Source organism: Indicator indicator, chromosome 15 (assembly GCF_027791375.1).
Source record: "Indicator indicator isolate 239-I01 chromosome 15, UM_Iind_1.1, whole genome shotgun sequence".
Classification (NCBI taxonomy): Eukaryota; Metazoa; Chordata; class Aves; order Piciformes; family Indicatoridae; genus Indicator; species Indicator indicator.
The window spans coordinates 8842933-8859821 of NC_072024.1; the positions used below are offsets into that span (position 1 = coordinate 8842933).

Sequence of the window (16889 nt, forward strand, 5' to 3'; positions counted from 1 at the left end):
TGCCTTTTTCTGGGGCTGCTCCATTTAAATCAGCTCACATTAGCTGCAGTTATATTTAAAGCTGTCTGTCTGCATGGCTGAGTTTTTAGATTGTTAATTTTCCATTGCAAATCACTTAATTATGTCTGGCTTTTTATAAATATTTGCAATGTGAGTTAATATTTTCTATTACGTGCGAAACACATTCTGGAGGAAAAAAACAATAATTGTTCTTGCTGCTGTGCAGCAGGTCTGGCAGAAGCCTCCAGAGCCTTGGTGCTCTCTTATCTGAAGGCTGTTGCCTTTTACAGCTCATGTGTCAAAAACTGTTATGGTCAGGAAAGCCATTAGGATTTATTTGGCTCCCCGACAAAAAGAAAATGTTTATTGTCTGCAGCGTGATAAGACTCAATACTCATGACACTGCGTAGATGTACTATTGCTGTGCACCTGGAGCCTGCTCCATACATCAGTGTGAGCTGTGGAAGGTGATGGCTCTTAGGAAGAATTTTAAACTGTGCCATTCTCAGGGACTTTGAACCCCAGGACCCTGAAAGCCCTTCCCTGTTCTCATAGGAGGATGCCAGCTGCTCATCCTCCCATGCCTGAGCGGGGCTGTGTGTGGTTCATGCCTAGCAGATGTGGTTATTTGCCTTGATGAGTCTTTTGCAGGATTTATGTAGGCAAGGGTAAAAGACCAAACATCTCAGCTTTTTATCTGCCCAGTCCCCATCTGTGGCTTCTCTATTCATGGATGTGCTGAGTGAGGGTCTCTGGGGCAGGGAGGTGAATGGGTACCTCTCCCAGCAGCTCCAAGGACAGCTCCCCAGCTGCATCCACCATTACACTGATCTTTACAGTTACCTGGGAGCCTTGACTAGTCCAGAGATCCTCAGTGCTTAAAAACCCTGTGAGATGGCCAGCCTACAACAGCAGCCTCCAGCTGGGACAGCAGGAAAGGAAGGAAGCACAAAGCACAATCAGGACCTTGGTGGGTAATTGATATGGGGTGCATCTCTCCCTGGAGCAGTGCCCTGTCCTTCGGGGTGCACCCACAGCGCCCGTCAGTGCCTGTGCTGCCATGGGCAGTGTGACTGCACCAGGTCTAGCTGGAGCTGGTAAGCATTGGCACAGGCAGGTGTCAAGGGTGAACCAGACATGCACCAAGTGCAGATTCATGGTGGGATAGCACAATATCCACAACTGCTGCAGTTCAAGCTGGTTGGAGTAAAGCACCAGCACTGTGCTCCCCAGACTGCTGTGCAGAGGGAGGTGGAGTGTCATGCCACATTGTAGGAGCTGCTGCTTCCAGGCTGAAGCATTTTCTTCTGTAGTTATTATAGCATCTGCAGGCATACATTATTCATCTTACATATGAGATGAACACGTAATAGCATTTTCCATACTGTGTAGATGGCTTTCTAGGCTGACCATCCTCACCTACCTCCCAAGGTAACCCCATGGGAGGACTTGCCCCATCTGTTAAAATCTCACCTTGCAAGGTGCTTTGTGCTAAACTCCTCTTCCTCTCACCTTATGGACTAGCTGCTTTTAAAAGCTTCGCTTTCTTGCTCCCCATGTTTGTTTCTTCATAGCTATGCCTCTTGCTGCTTTTCTCTGTCTGTTTCAATTCTTCTCACATCCTTGATCTTAATACAGGTGCCAGAGCATCTTGCAAGGGTATTGTGCAGGGTTAAATCCTGTACGACAGCTTGTGGCTCCACATGGCCCTTCGCAGAGGTGTACCATACATTCATTTTGTGCCTCTGTTTCTTCAGAGGCAGAATAGATCCTGTTGGAGGATGTCAAGCAGTAAAAGAGGTTGTGGATGTTACCAGCTAGCAAAGTTAGGATCCACTCCCTATTCTTTGTGGGGGTTTTTTCATGTTTTGAATGCTAATTATATAAAAAAGAAGTGGCTTTTCTGAAGTGCAATGATAAATTAGATAGGATTGGTGTGGCCAAGGGTGTTGCTTCTGTTTAAAACTAGGAAATTGCCCTCAAGGAAAATTTCTCTGAAACCTTTGAATGACTCTGAGCACAACTGTCAGGGCGCTGTTCTAAGAAAGGTATTCACCTTTTAATTGGCATAATATTATAATTAGTATAATAATAATGCTGATTACTTATTAAAAATTAAAAATTCTTGTTCTGTATTGGCCAAGAGGATTTACAGATGTGATGTTTCAGCTCTGGATTTTAATAAATTGTTATCAATTAGTGGAATGTTGGAAGCAACCTAGAGGGCCTGAAAATAGCTGGGTCTGCTGTGGAGGGCAATTCCCTTCCAGTTCTCCATTGCTGTAGGAAGGGATTTAATCTCAACATAATACTGAGCTTCCTGGAGGAGTTTGGTCCTAGTCACAGATAGGATCAGCATCTTCAGCTCCCTTAGGATGCTGTTCTCTGAGAAAATGTAGCAACCTCTTCACATGCTGAAGATTTGCTGCCTAGAGGCATAATTCTCCTAACTGCTTTCTCCCTGACCTCACAAGAAAGTTTGTGGCGTCAAACCAGTGTGAAACACATTAGCCCATTCAGGAGAACAATCTCTGTAGGTCTCTGACTGTGATAATCTAAATTTCACAAATACCAAAATGAACTATAATGGACACTACTGCAATTTTCTCTGTCATGGTCCTTGAAAAAGTGGGATCCATAACCTTCCCTCTACGTTCCTTCTCCTCCTTTTCTGCTGATAGCTGGTTGTTTAGCACAAAAGGGAAGCACAGTCTTGCACTTCATGGCCAAAGTCCCTGCTTTGCTAGTTTTCAACTCAGAGCTTCTGCAGAAAAGCATCTGTTGCCATGCTACTGTGAGAACCAGCACTGCAATTCGAACTCCAAGGGATGCCCCAACATATCACAAGTATTTGTTTTGGAGAGCAGCTGTGCAATTTCAAGCTACATCTCTGTGGCAGGCTAATTTCTTTCTGAATATGATTTTCTTAATGAATAGAAGTGATTATCATCATTCACAGGATTATCTGTAGCTTCTCTTATCTCTATGTTCACCTGTGTCATCATCATCCCTACTGAGCATGGTGCTGGTCTTTGTTTCACCACCTGGTCTCAACCCATGGCAAGTATCTGATTTTGTGTCAACAGGGAAGCCAGCTAGGAAATTTTTAATTCATGGCTCCAGGAATTATATACCTATATTATATGCAAATTATATGCAAGTTGCTTTGGCTTCAATGGCTAAAGCCCATTTTGAATTATGAGATAATTGTATCTACCATTAAGCTTTTAATCAAAAGATGAGAATTCAAGACTATGTAGACCTTTTTTCCATGATGACTAGGATGAGTTAATTGCAACTAATTCTAGCTGTTTGGAACTGAACAGGAGTTTATTGCTGTGCATAGGAAATTCAGGTGATTCTTTTCCTGTTAACTGGTGTGAACTTCAGCACATGATTAGCTGTAAGGAAACACAAGCAAGCTAAAAGCACTGATCTGCCTTGGGCTGTACTAACCAGCCAGAGTTCCAGTTTCTTCTGTGGTGCTGTAGCTCAGCATATACTGCACACATGCCTTCGAGCATCCTTATGCAATGACATAAGAAGAGGGTATTAAGGCACGCTCAGAGGTCAGAGCTTAGTTTTTAAGCCCTTTTAGTGTCGTACACCTCTCATGGATGATCTTGCAGAGGGATTTGAAGGGTTCAGAAGTTCTCTGGCCACAGATGGAAAGGATGTGTCTCTCGAGTGGAAGTGCTTTACCATCCCTTTTCTTAACAGCTTGCAAAACATTTGCAAAGGCAGGCAGAGCTTTTTTCCTTCCCTGTTTTGCTGAATCTGGTTTTTCATTTTCTTTGATTTATCATTACACATAAATCTGGAGGTATCTTTGCACAACCTGCTAGAAATCTGCATGCTGTGTTTGCTTGTCTCAGCTTTCCTCAGTCCCGTGGCACAGCCTTGCAAAGCTGCTGTATGGTGGTAGGCAGGTTGATAACTGAGATGGAATGAGGGTTGGCCTCCTCTGCTACGCAAGATCTGTGCTGATCACCTGCCTGTCCTTGCCATGCCACCAGCCCATGCTGGGTGATTTGTCAGCATTCTGCAGAGGAGCAGCATGTACCCATGGGTGCTGCTGCTGGCAGCAAGAAGGGCAAGAGAAACCTCTGCCCACAAGTGCCACCAGTGCTCCCCTGAAACATGTTGGAAACCAGCACAGCTTGTGGGATAAGCAATCGTCCACAAGGCAGCACAGAGACTGGAGTGGTTCTTCTGAGCTCACCTGGTGAAGCAGGCACAGTCCCAGCGTTTATGTTGGATGCAGTAGATGATAGCCTGCACAGCCCAGGTGGCTGGTGAAGCAGAGATCGATTGCAGCGTTGTAAGACTCAGTGCTTGGCTGAGGAAGAGCTGCTCTACATCCTGGGGAATATTTTCACCTATGAGTCTAGCTCAGCCCTGAAGTTTGTGAACCGTGAAATAAGATTTCTCTTACAGAGGGAAGCGTAAGCCCTTACTGAATTATCCAACTCCTCTCTGCTATTCTAAATCACACACTCCAGGACCCCCTGACTGCTCTCTCATGGCAGCAGTGGTTCATTAGATAACCCAGAATAACAGGAGTGGGCACCCATCCGTGGCAAACAACCAACAATGTGCAGCCACAGTTGGAAGCAACTGAATTTTTACAGCAGGGGTGATTTTACCTACACAGGAGCAAAAGAGTGGTCAGCTTTTGGGGTGCTGGGGTCCCATGCTGTGCCAGAAGCTGTGACTGATAGGAGGGAAAACAAAAATTTTGGTGGAGCAATAGGAGTGGATTGTAATTCCTTGAATGTAAAGGAATGCTACATTGTCTGGAGATACTCTGCATGACTCCGAGCCTAAAAACTGATTTAGGGAAGTCTGGTGAGGAGAGGTGGCCTTGAGCATCCCTGTCACACAGTGGCATTAGGAGAATGATCTTTCTAGGATGCATGGGGATAGCACAGTATTACAATCTCAAGAGCTGGTGGAGAGTACATGTCCTGCTGGTTGCCTCCAACTCTTCCAAAATGCTCTCTCGAACCACATGAGTGATGACTGCTGAAGCCATGGTCACACTGTGCTGGTGCTGCCAGTTTTGCCGACATGAAGAAATGTGTAACACAAGGAAGCTGTCTTAGTTTCCTCTTTGCTCCCATTTCAGACCCCAAAGCAGCTGCTGGTCCATGTGTTGTGATTTGCTGCTCAGGAGATTACAATATTGCCCAGTTACCCAACTGAAGCAGCTTAGCATCCAAACAGATCCTCTTCTGCTTTCAACTTCAGACACTGGCAGAGGTCAGGACCTCAAGCACTGAGCTGCCTCCCTTACTCTGCCATTTGTTGATAGTGGAGAAGAATGTTTACTGTTGGTGGGAAAATGATGCTACAGAGCAATTTGTGACAGTGCCATGGAGTGTGTCTCAGGAAGCTGTGTGTGGTTCATGGTGCCACTCTGTCCTATCTCTTGTCACTTTATCTCCTACAACAGTAGCTTTCCTGTAATGAGTCACAAGGAGAGCTTCCATGCAATGAGTCACTTTGGGGACCATGTATTTGTTTCAGCTGGAGCACCCCACTATGCTTATGCTATAGGTTGTAAGTACACATAGACTGATAGATTAATTATTAATTGATGGGGGCTTATGAATTTTTCCGTTTTTCCTCTCAAGCATAACAAAGTGAAGCCACCTTTTATGAGACAAAGATATCTCCTAAAGCCTTACATCAAAGCTGCAAAATTGTCACCCATGGTGTGATCTTGTTCAGCCTTCATGTTTGCTTTGAAATACTTAATCAACCATTTGCTGAGCTACAAGGCTCCCAGTATGCCAAAGGATGAGCTCCTTGAAACTTACTCTTTGAGGCTTTTGGTACCTCTAACCAAATACATGACACAGGTGTCTGACTTTGTTAATTATTTTGGGTGGACTTAAACAGGGCTTAGAAAGGATATGAGTGGGTCACAGCTTTAGTCTTTGCCTTTCACCCATGGAAAATAATTCACAAAGTGAGATTTTCAGACCCTGCAGCTGCACAGTGGTGTGCTGGACACAGGGACAGGATAGATTGATGTTGGACACTTCTAACCACGCCCCCAGCCAGGGCAGTCCCTGCTTGGTAGCAGCCTGTCTGCTCCTGCCTTCAGCTATACAGGAGGGATTGTCTGTCCCCAGGTGCCAGTGCTGTCACAGGGGGAAAGCAGCACAGATGGTGGCTGCGGATTTCATGGAGACCTGGACTAAAGGCATTTATTTGCCGAAGGTGAAGAGCTGGGTTTGTTTCTGTTCCCAGTGCAGTACAGAGCTGGTTGCTGCAGCTCAGCGTTCACATTACCAGAGCATTTAAAATGTGGTTTTCCAGAACCACACTGCAAATGGTTTGTCCTCTGCAGGAGCATGTGGCACAGGAGGACATCTGGATTCACCACCTCATTGTAACCTTTCTCAGATTGAAGGGAAATACCTTCAGACATGCTCTAGTTATGCTTCAGGAATGCAGATGTAACAATTGCTGCCCTTGCTGGAAAGCAGGGATCAGCATTAGCAGTGACTGGCAGGAAGAATTCAACTCTCAAATGATCCCGGTGGTTGCTGGCTGGGGCTGATGGCAATTACACCAGCAGCACCTGTCAGGTCCATGGCACATGGCATAAATGCCAGGCTGATTGTTGAAAGTTGTATCTCTGTGTTGCCTCCTATCATTATAAAGCCTTGTAGCTTACAAAGTTTTATTTCATTATAAACCTTCAAGATATTCAACAACAGGAACATGATTTCCAGCAGTGCAGAGCTCAGAGCATGGGTATAGACAGATCCCACAGCATATAAAGCTCACTTCTGTTTGTTGGAGTATCACCATCAACGTATTTGGTAGCATGGCCAGATCTACTCTTCTCTCACTGACTAGCTGAGTGCTGTGCACAGTGTATGTCACTAGTGCAACTAACATTGTCCCCAGGCTGTGCTGGTCAGCCCTGGCTGCAGCTCTCTTGCTGTGGCTGATGGCACGAGGGTTGTACTCTACATGGTCCCCTGGGAAGTTGTCAATCTTAGGTGTTGACTAAAACTGCTTTGGGCAGAGCAAAAAAGAGAAGAGGAGGGCAGCCTTTGCTGCCCCAGCATCACATTTCAAGCCAGGGCTGTGATTATAAATGGTTTGGCTTTAGGCTGTGATAAACTGAAGTTGGAGCATTAAATATATAACACTTTGGCTCCAAAACCAGAGGAATTTAGTCTCCCTTAACACTGCTCATGTCCTTGAACTGCCTTCAGCATTTCCTGGGGTGGATGGAGGGGAGCCTGGGCTCCTGGTTTTAGATACAACAAGACTTAGGGTGGTGATATGTGGAAGGTCTCTGACACAGCAAACAAATAGTTTAGGCGTGCGTTTGGAAGGTGCTGATGTGTCTTATTGCAGATAGTATGACTTACTTAGGTTGGTTTGTTTTCATCTCCTTCTGCCTTTCAAAAGTGTAAAGAGATTGTCTTCCATCCCTCTGGGATAACAGGAGTAACAGTCTCACAGTGAATTTGTTTCGGGGTCTTGGAAGCAAAAGGTCTGCTTTTGCAGACCATCAGCTGATTCTTACTGGATATTAAAACTGTCGAACTTGCATGATGAACACTTTTAACCTCTTTCTTTCCTTTCCTAGTGCCCACTAAAAAATATTCCCTATTAAGAGTTTATATGTTAAAAAAAAAAAATCATCTTCTGCAAGATCTTTTCCTTGCAGTTGATGAATCACCAGGGGTTAAAGTAGGCACATACCCCACAGTGCCTTCAGCCATGGGCTGGTAGCGCTGCTGGTCAGTTCTGAATTCCCACTGAGAATCTGATTTAGGCATATTTTTAAGTTTTTATTCTTTTACTTGAGCAACTGTTACACTAATGTCGATAATCTCTGCAGGGCAAGCAGAGAGAACTAATGTCGTATGCCGGTGGAAGTATGAAAACATCTAATTTACCAGCAGGCAGTTGGGTAATGATCAGTTGAGAATTGCAAATTATGTACGTCACATAGTCGTGGCTGAAGAAAAGCCCACTGTGTGTGACAAATCATATATATACTGAAATTTATAATACTGTTCAGATTCAATTGACTGGGGCAACCTTATGATTTATATCTTTGCTCTATTCATAGCAAACCCATAACATAGTCATAATGCAGAACAAAACTAATTCAGCTTCTCTTTGACTTTGTAAATCATTTATGTATTTGGCTGTCATGTATTTGAATATAAAGTGGGCATGCATATGGCAGAAAGTAAATAGTTTGTTCTCTAGTTAAGAAATTGAGTTTTAATGATATTAAGATCTGTGTTGCTGTACTTGGATGTTCAGTCTTGCTTCAATAGCACGTTTTACGTTTGCCTCTTGCCTTACTTCACAGAGTATATTTTATGGGCACCAGCCTTACTCTCTTAATGGCCTTACGTAGCGTTATGACTGCGTGAAACACACTCAACTTGGTTTGATGGCAGCAGGAGCCCTTCCTAGGCTCAGGAGCAGTAAGTGGCTGAGCTGCTGGGCTGTTAGGCTTAGTCACAAGAGTCTTAGTCTGCTTGTATGTGCCAGGGGCTGCACCAGTACGCTTTCCACAGATAAGAAGAAAATGTCCTGTTGGCCACAGAAGTGACTGCTTTTCCAAAGGTCAGGTTTTGCCACAGAGCTCTCATACAGAGTCTTTGAAAATGTAGCCTGGAAAGATTTTTTTAATTATTATTATTATTTCCTTTAAATACCAGGTTACCTGGCTTGGCCTCACTAATTAACCTTGGGAAGCACAGCAGAATATAGCCTTGAAAGGAGCACCTTCCCCACTCAACCACAACCAAGGAGGCTGCCAAGGGTGATTGTTGCCTCCTAAGAAAAATAATTTTCTGCAGTCAGAATTTCCCCTGACATTGCTTTTGACACCTGTAACATCACTGAGAACATCTGCTAAATCAAGATAGTGCAGAAAGCGTGAGGCAGTTTGCTGGCTCATTATCACTCCACAAAACCAGCTCTCCTCTACAGCAGCACCCTTGATTGCTAAATTTAGGGCAAGAGTTATTTTGGGTAGCATGTGATTAACCTCAATTACTGTAGCTCAGATAGAATTCAAATAATGCCCCCTCTTTCAGAGTTGCAAAGAAATGGAAATCTGGGTCTGTACATTTCCTACGCTTGGTGAAGCAGCTCTGAGAGATGTTTGCATGTTGGTGGAGGTTACTCCATGAGCAAATGGGGACATCTGATCTCAAAAGGTGCCAGTGCTCCATGGTTCTGCATTGGCTTTGGGATCAGGATTATAAAGATGAAGGCAGCAGGTTATGTGGTACAGCTGCTGTGAATGAAACCTGTGCGGCTACTGCAGGGATCACTGAAGCTTGGGTTTGGGTCGTGGTCAGGACACACTGTAGTTTTCCTTCCTGATTTAAATCAGTAATGGAGGCTAATCAAAACTTAAACTTTCCTTCAGTCTTCACTCTAATGGATGTCAACTCTCTGAAAAATCATCAGTGGTAAAGCAATGTGCAAGTGCAGTTGTGCATGTGTGCAGACCTACACAAGTGTGTGCAAGAGAGGGGGAGATGCAGAATGCTTAGACAGACACCCAAGAAGATGCTGTGGAAAGAGGCAGTGCTGGGGAAAAGTGGTTTGTTTCAGCCCATCCAGGGAGTGCTAATGAATGAGATCATCATTCATCAGGCTGAGAATTGAAACTTTGGTTGTTGCTGTAGCTGTAACTTTCCAGTCTGCACTGCACCAGCCAAGCCTTACTTCTGTCAAGCAGTTTGTCTCCAGAGGAGCATAAAACTCAGGAAGGTGGTTAGCACAACCCCAAGCCAGCCAATATGGCTCATTTCTGTGTAGCAGTCGGTGGGACAGCTGACTGACAGCAGGTTGTGGCAATTGCTTTTCCTAATAGGCAGAAGGGACCAATATTTTGCAAATGAAGGTGGTGTTTGTATTGAGGAACAAGCCCTGAAGTCATACTTGCTCAAAGAGGTGAACCAAAACTGTGAGGTTCTGCACCAGACTGGGCTTAGTTTGGTGCCTTATGGCAGTACTTTGACCACCCAACTGCTGCACATTTCTAGCCTTTTGCTGTGGCCACTAAAGAGTGTCTAGTCTGGAAAGCAGCTATAAAATTGCCACCTCATTACAGCAGCCATCAACTTTTTCGGGGACTAGTTGATTTTGTGCTTTTTGTTGATCAGTAATTTGTGTCTGTGTATTCCCACTAAAAATAACAGATCTGCTCCAAGCCCTACCAATGGGAAACTGTTTGCAGCAGTTACTGTGCCCCTTCCATGTGTTCTGTAATTACTTGCTTAACTAGTAGAAACAACATTTTACCCTCAGAAGATATTTCAGGGCCAGCCAGACACTGAATGCTGAACCATGGGGCTGTGGGCAATGTGGTAAAAAAAAAAAAAAAAAAAAAGGAAGAAAATCTGCTGAAGGCTGCAGGAAAAGCAGTTGCACAAGTTGGGTGGTAGCACAGGGATGCAGCAATATGGGGGAAAGAAAATAAGCAAATATTATTGCTATGCAGATCTGCTGAGCTGCCTTCTGTCATTTCCTAGATAGCAAGCAGAACATGGTGATCTTTGACTTGGTGGCCTGGAACTGCTGTGTGTCCTGCCCTGCCACAGTGGTGCTGTGGCTTCCTAAGCATCAGAGGGCACCCTGCTTTTCAGGGCTTTAGGTGGTCACCAGTGTAGGCTTACTGGCTCACAGGGCAAAGTGGGTGTGAGACCTCGAGATGAAGATGACAGCCCCAGGAGACAGCTGGGCAGGCATCAAACCAGGGTCCCACACACTCCCCTGGTTGTACCTCTCTTGGGATAGGGAACACTGTATGTGTCCTTTGTTGGGGACTGTGTCCCAGAGCAGAGTCCATCGCCACTCCATCTGTGCTGTACTTAGTTGAGGGTGTAATATCTCCATCCTGAAGAACTGAACTGCTTGTAAAGGTGCTGCATTGGTTGATTTCTCACCTTGATTTGCCTTTTGTTTTTATACAGCTGGACAACCCAGATGAGCAAGCCGCACAGATCAGACGTGAGTTAGATGGACGTCTTCAAATGGCAGAGCAAATTGCCAAGGTAAAAAAAAAAAAGTCTTCCATATTAATAAGCTCTTAATATAGAATCACATAAGGAGTTTGATGCAACCCCCAGGTCCTGTCCTTCTCTCACAAGTTTCTTCTCCCAGTTAAAAAATATGGGATGTTTAATTTTAAAAATTAGCAGATTTTTAACTACAAATGGAACAATAGTTGCAGATGAAGCTGTTGTGATGTGCATTTCTTGGGATGCCCTGATGAGCTGGGAGAGCTTAGGCTCCTGCAAAATCCCTTATGAATCCTCAGTGGTGGGGGAAGATATTGTTCTGAAGTGCTCCAGCTAGATCTGCAAGTGCATGCCTGAGCACCCTTTGTCAAACCTCTATGTTAGGCAATAAGGCAGGTGGTGGCATGTAAACAGGATCCAGGAATTGCCCTGATGGGATTTGTGCCATTCGCTGGAAGCCACAATTCTCTGCCCTTACGAAGATGCTTCCTCAGTAAAGGTGCTCCAGATGTGCTGTCCCAAACAAGTCCACACTTTACATGAGAGCAGTCAGGCTGCCACTGCACCATACAGACATCACTGCCATTTGGAGCAGCAGGCATGGGACATCTAAACAGTTTTCATGAGGCACACAGCTAAACTCTGCTGTAAGGAGACAGCTCTCTAGGAAGAAATCACACCCTCTCACAGAACAGATTCATGTGGCCTCTGATGGATCATAAACGGACAGAAACCATGAATCCTGTTGACATCAATACAGCTGAATTTTTTCCTTGCTTCTAATCAAGTGCTTTAAGTCACCACTCAAACCCTGATGGGTCTGAAGTCTTTGGTAATGATCTATCTGGCTGTTCTTGTTAATCAAGAAACCATTATAAGAAGGAAAAGAAATAGGTCTAATCAGAGAGACATAGCTGAGGCTAGAGACCTGCCTTTCTGCAGCTGTCCTCCCAGCACTGAGCTGTGTCCAAATTGTTTAGTGTTTTTTTTGTTTTTTTTTTTTCTTTTTCTGAGGAAGGTAATATCAGAGCTGTTTTCAACCATCCTGCTATCCTTGAGTGTTAAAAGCAGAGCGATTGCATTTATGGTCAGGTGTTAGCAAGGAGGCTGGCAGCGCCTGCGCAGTTACTGCTCACTAAATGCTTCCGTTAAGCAGCTACAGGCATTGCATCTTTGGGGAGGCAGGTTCTGGTTTTCCCCACTTCAGAGACAAAAATGACCAAGGACCACGTGGCCAAATGATGGTGCAGTGAAGCAGCAAACCAACTGCAGCTCCTTTGTTCAGCAGCTGGCCCTTTGCCATTTGACTGTTAAGAAAACTTAAAGTATTTTTTCATTTGTGGTAAAATGAAAATCGCTGCACAGAGTGCTGCTGCTCTGCTTCTGAGAAGGGCAGCCAGGCACTAGGTGCCAGGATGAGATTGCCTGGTTTCATTGTTTTGTTTTCTCTTTATGGCATGTGGGACAACAGTATGCATAGTTCAGTAGCAGCCAGCAGCATCTCCATGAATTATTTTCTGCAGACAAGAATTTACTATTTCAAATCCTTCCTCAAGGATGCTGAAAACAAACCATGCCACTGCTGGCCCTGCAAGAAACAGTCCAGGGAAAGTCCTCAACACAACCTGACATTTTCCTTTGCAGAATTCATCTCTCAAAATACAGCTGTGCAGCTTGGAGGGTGGTATGGAGTAAAATTGACTTACCTGTGATCCACTTGGCAGGTATTGATATTTAATCTCTTTCACAGTGCTGCTGCAGGCTTTCTCTTCAGAATGTCAGATACCTTTAGCACCTGCCTAGAAGAAACCTTGTTCTTTCAGACCCATGAATGCCATCTTTTGAAGGCATCCAAATGACCTTTTGAGTCCTTCTCTGTATCCTCCTTTCTCGACAAGGCTGCTTTTCCTCTTGCATAGAGCAGGCTCACAATTCAGCTCAGGGAAAGGATAGTGTTTCCAATTTTATCTCCAGTTTGCAGCTTTTAATGCAGATTTGCTGCCCAGGGAGACTTAACAGTGCTCATGAAACCAGCCCTGAGGTGGCCTTCTTGGAGATCCCATGCTAAAGGCAAATTAATGCCTCGTTAATAAATTAAGAAATTCACAATAGGACATTTGCACTTCAGAGACAACAAAGGCTGTGGAGTCTTGTGACCTTGAGCAGGTCACTGTGCACACCAGCTTTCTTGCCTCTGGATACTGGGGCACGGCTCTGGGTCTTTTTACCTCATGTGTCCAAGAGAGAGCAGCTCAGCACAGTGCCAGTGCAGCATTAGACAGGGTTCCCCACTGAGCCTGACTCCATCAAAGCACATAAGCACAGCCGTGGAGCCAGACAGCTTGAAGATCATGCTGGAAGTCAAGCAGATGTTTCAGAGCTGAATCTAGACAGGCTTTTCACTCTGCACTCTGTTGTGCTTTTACATCAGCTCAATGAGAGCAGCATTACAGCTGAAAGCGATGCCAAGGCATCACTATTTTTCTCTGCAGTACCAAGTGCTCTGATCTCCTCTTGGTGTCTTTTCACCCATCCAGTCACCTGGCCTCAAGGGCGAAGAGGAGCATGTGCAGGGGTAACTAAACGAGACTATGTGCTTGTACCAGAGCAATATGTCCATTTGGGGCTGGACCCACTCACTCTGCTCCAGCCTACTGTACTGGTCATTCCTCCGAGTCTCTTAACTCAGCTTCCTCTCCATACCTGTCCCCATTTCTGGTCCTTTTCATGCTCCAAGTACATATGGAAATGACTAATACCCTTTCTTGATTGTTCCTTCCTTCAAATTTCCCCCAGCTCTATCTCCAGTCTGATGGGTGACTTGGGATCACACCTGCATCTCTGCATTCCTGTCATTAGACCCAGTCCTGGTTAAATTATGTGTCACTGCAGACTCCTTGGCCTTATCCTTAGTATGGGAAGTTGCTGGTGGCACCCAGTGAAATGCCTCAGTCCTTGCTGTGCTTCTGAAGAGGTTCGTGGGGCTAGTACCAAAATTGCATTCCCTGGAGAGATGAACAGCAGCAGAGTCAAAAAGCAATAATGTTTGAACATAATTTCTTCAGCAGTAGTTCTCAAAATTTACAATTGTGGGCTTTTTTTCTTAGGGTTGGCTTGTAACTGATATAATACACAGACAATAAACCAGGCTGATTAGGTAGTTTATCTTATGAGAGGTCTAATTTACATGAAGGAATTGCCTCCTGAGATTGAGACTGGAACCAGAAGACTATATTTTAACTGCTTAGTTAAGCAGCATGGGCTGCTGTGACCTGTGCCTGTAAAGGGTAAGCTATTGAGGACTGATGCAAAAGCCAGTGTGGTACTTTCTCAGCATCCTGATGACAGTCTTCTGGAAGAAACATGACCTTGTTTTCTTTTCTCGCATACACTCTATGAACTGTTTTTTACAATATTATGAATTGCCACTAAGATACATCAGCCTCAAGTTCCCTGGCTGCAGACACTGCTTCTCAGTCATACGCCTTGCACAGTCTCTTATGACCCCCTGAGAGACGTTCAAACCCTGAGCAGAGTTAGGCAGAGTTGTCAGAGGGTGTGGGGCTCAAACCAGTAATGCTAAATAAGCTGGAGCATATGCAGCAGTTCAAAGCTGAGAACACACATAAGAAACATCACATCTTGCTCTCAATGTCACCTTTGGTTTTAATGTTTAAAGATCTTGTTAACAACAAGCAGCACTGGAAGGTCTCACAGTGAAAGGCTGTCTTGCTAGAGGGAGACATGGGCACTAGCAAGTAGTGAAAAGGGTGGTTTACCCCTTCGTCCTGCTAGAAGAAAGGCCACCCGTTTTTGCCCACATGTTGCTGATTTTTCCTTCCTTGGGTTTCTTTCACACCTAGAAAAGTGATGGAGCTCCAAAGCATTTTAAAAAGAGCTGGCACACAGGAGAGACTGGTAAACAAGTGCCTAACTGTGAGCATGCTTTGGATCATTAGTAAATTGCTGTCAGTCACAAAGTTCAGCTCAGGTCTGGCCTGGATTGTTTGTAATTGTGAATACATATATATGAAGGCCATTAGCAGGTAGAAAAATCAATGATATGCAAGTGCAAGAAACGATAGAGTTGGATAAGTACCAAGCAGTTATTCTATGGGAAGCTAACAATAATGTTTCTACATTACCCAGGGGGAAGCTGTAATTTGTCCTCTGGTTTGTGGGAGTTCCTTGCTCTCAGACCTCTCTGCAGGTGTTCCTGGGGGATTCTCCCAGTGCAGCAAGTGGTTGCTGATTGTCACAGCCATTCAATCTGTTGTTTTTGTTTTCAAACCCAAGGAGCGCAAGTTTCCCAAGTTTGTGTCCAAAGAAATGGAGAACATGTACATTGAGGAGCTGAAGTCATCTGTCAATCTCCTGATGGCAAACTTGGAGAGCATGCCTGTGTCTAAAGGAGGCTCCGAGTTCAAGCTACAGAAACTAAAACGTAGTCACAACACCTCAATAATCGACATGGGAGAGGAAAATGAGAACCAGCTGTCCAAGTCAGACGTCGTGCTGTCATTCTCCTTGGAGGTAAGCTTCACACACGTGGCAGTGTGCAGAGTTCATGGGAGTGAAAATCACAGCAGCCAACTTCTCCTCAGTTCAAACTCACATTAGGTGGAGAGAGGTCAGTAAAAATCTCTTTTTTATCTCCATAGGAACGGCTCCTGTCTGAGTTACCAGGAGCTTTGCCTGTGGTCAAATACTGTGTCTTTTCTGGTGTCTCACCATCTTGTTGGAACAAACTGTGTGAGATAAACTGTCTGACACTTCCTGCTGACTGTATCAAATGGCTCAAAACTCTGCATCATTAACTGACTTCATGCAGCTTGTTGCTGAGCGTACCCCAGTAACCTGGAGCCTGCATTGTCCCCAAAACCAGCAATAAATGTCAGTATGTTTAATGATTGCCAGTTAGGGATGTCACTGCATTTCCCTGCATGCCTTGCTGCCACTTTGGAGAACTGTTAAAACTTGCTGGGGTTTGAGTGCACCCAACAGATTGGCTTGCAGTTTGTGTGGAAATGCTGTGCTTTGCTGGCTTGCTCTTTGCTTTGTGTTGAGCATTGACTTTCTGCTCAGCACTCTGTTGAGCAGTTTGTACAGCCCAGGGGAAGGCAGGGTGCTGCAGGGGCTTGCCCTTACCTCTGACAGGGGCTGTCTCAGTCCTGGAAGAAGCGTTGCTGCTGTAGCTGTTTTCAGCCAACTCAATCATTCTGTGCAAACGTATTTGTGGTCTAGGCAAGACATTTACTCCAAGGAGTCATCAGCACACCCATACAGAATTGTTGTTGTCTGTCAGTGAGTGGGTTTACGTTACGTTGTCAAAACAGCTATCAGGATGGGGTCAAAAATGTAGGATGCAGGAAAATAGAAGTATTCTATTTTTGTTTGGTTTCCTGTTTATTTCTTTTCCTAAGGCATCTCTTGTTATGTATATCATGCCAATGCAAAACTTAATGCTAGCTGTTCAGTCTGAGTTTAACTCATTAGATATCTGAAACCATCTTTGTGATATTCAGCTCAGTCTTATTTTAAAATAGGGCTGTGAACCCAGAAAGGAGGCCTTCAGCAGCAGCATCAAATAAAGCCTGAATTCTAAGCATTCCCATATGGAGGAGCAGGGAGCTATCACAAAGCAGTAGACCTGTCTGTTGCAAAAGCCTGTGCAGCATGTATAGCTGTGCATAAAGGGACTTGCCCTCACAATGGGATGTGTCAAACATTTTGCTCCAGCTGAACCCCATCTGGTAGGAAGCAGACGCTCAGTGAAGCAGTGACTTCAGGAGCTGGCAGGTCTGTGCACTCCTCTGTGCACAAAACTCTTTCTGCAAGAGATCTTCCACTGAAAATGCA

At 44.8% G+C, this 16889-nt stretch overlaps 1 protein-coding gene across 3 annotated transcripts in view; it reads left to right on the forward strand.

The window, feature by feature from the left end:
• CADPS (calcium dependent secretion activator) overlaps positions 1 to 16889 on the forward strand; it is a 218687-nt gene that overhangs the window by 69126 nt on the left and 132672 nt on the right. For all 3 annotated transcript variants that reach the window (XM_054387509.1, XM_054387508.1, XM_054387510.1), the window contains exons 4-5: positions 10983 to 11063; positions 15327 to 15563. In XM_054387509.1, the coding sequence (XP_054243484.1) occupies positions 10983 to 11063; positions 15327 to 15563 (318 nt within the window). The remainder of the gene's footprint in view (positions 1 to 10982; positions 11064 to 15326; positions 15564 to 16889) is intronic.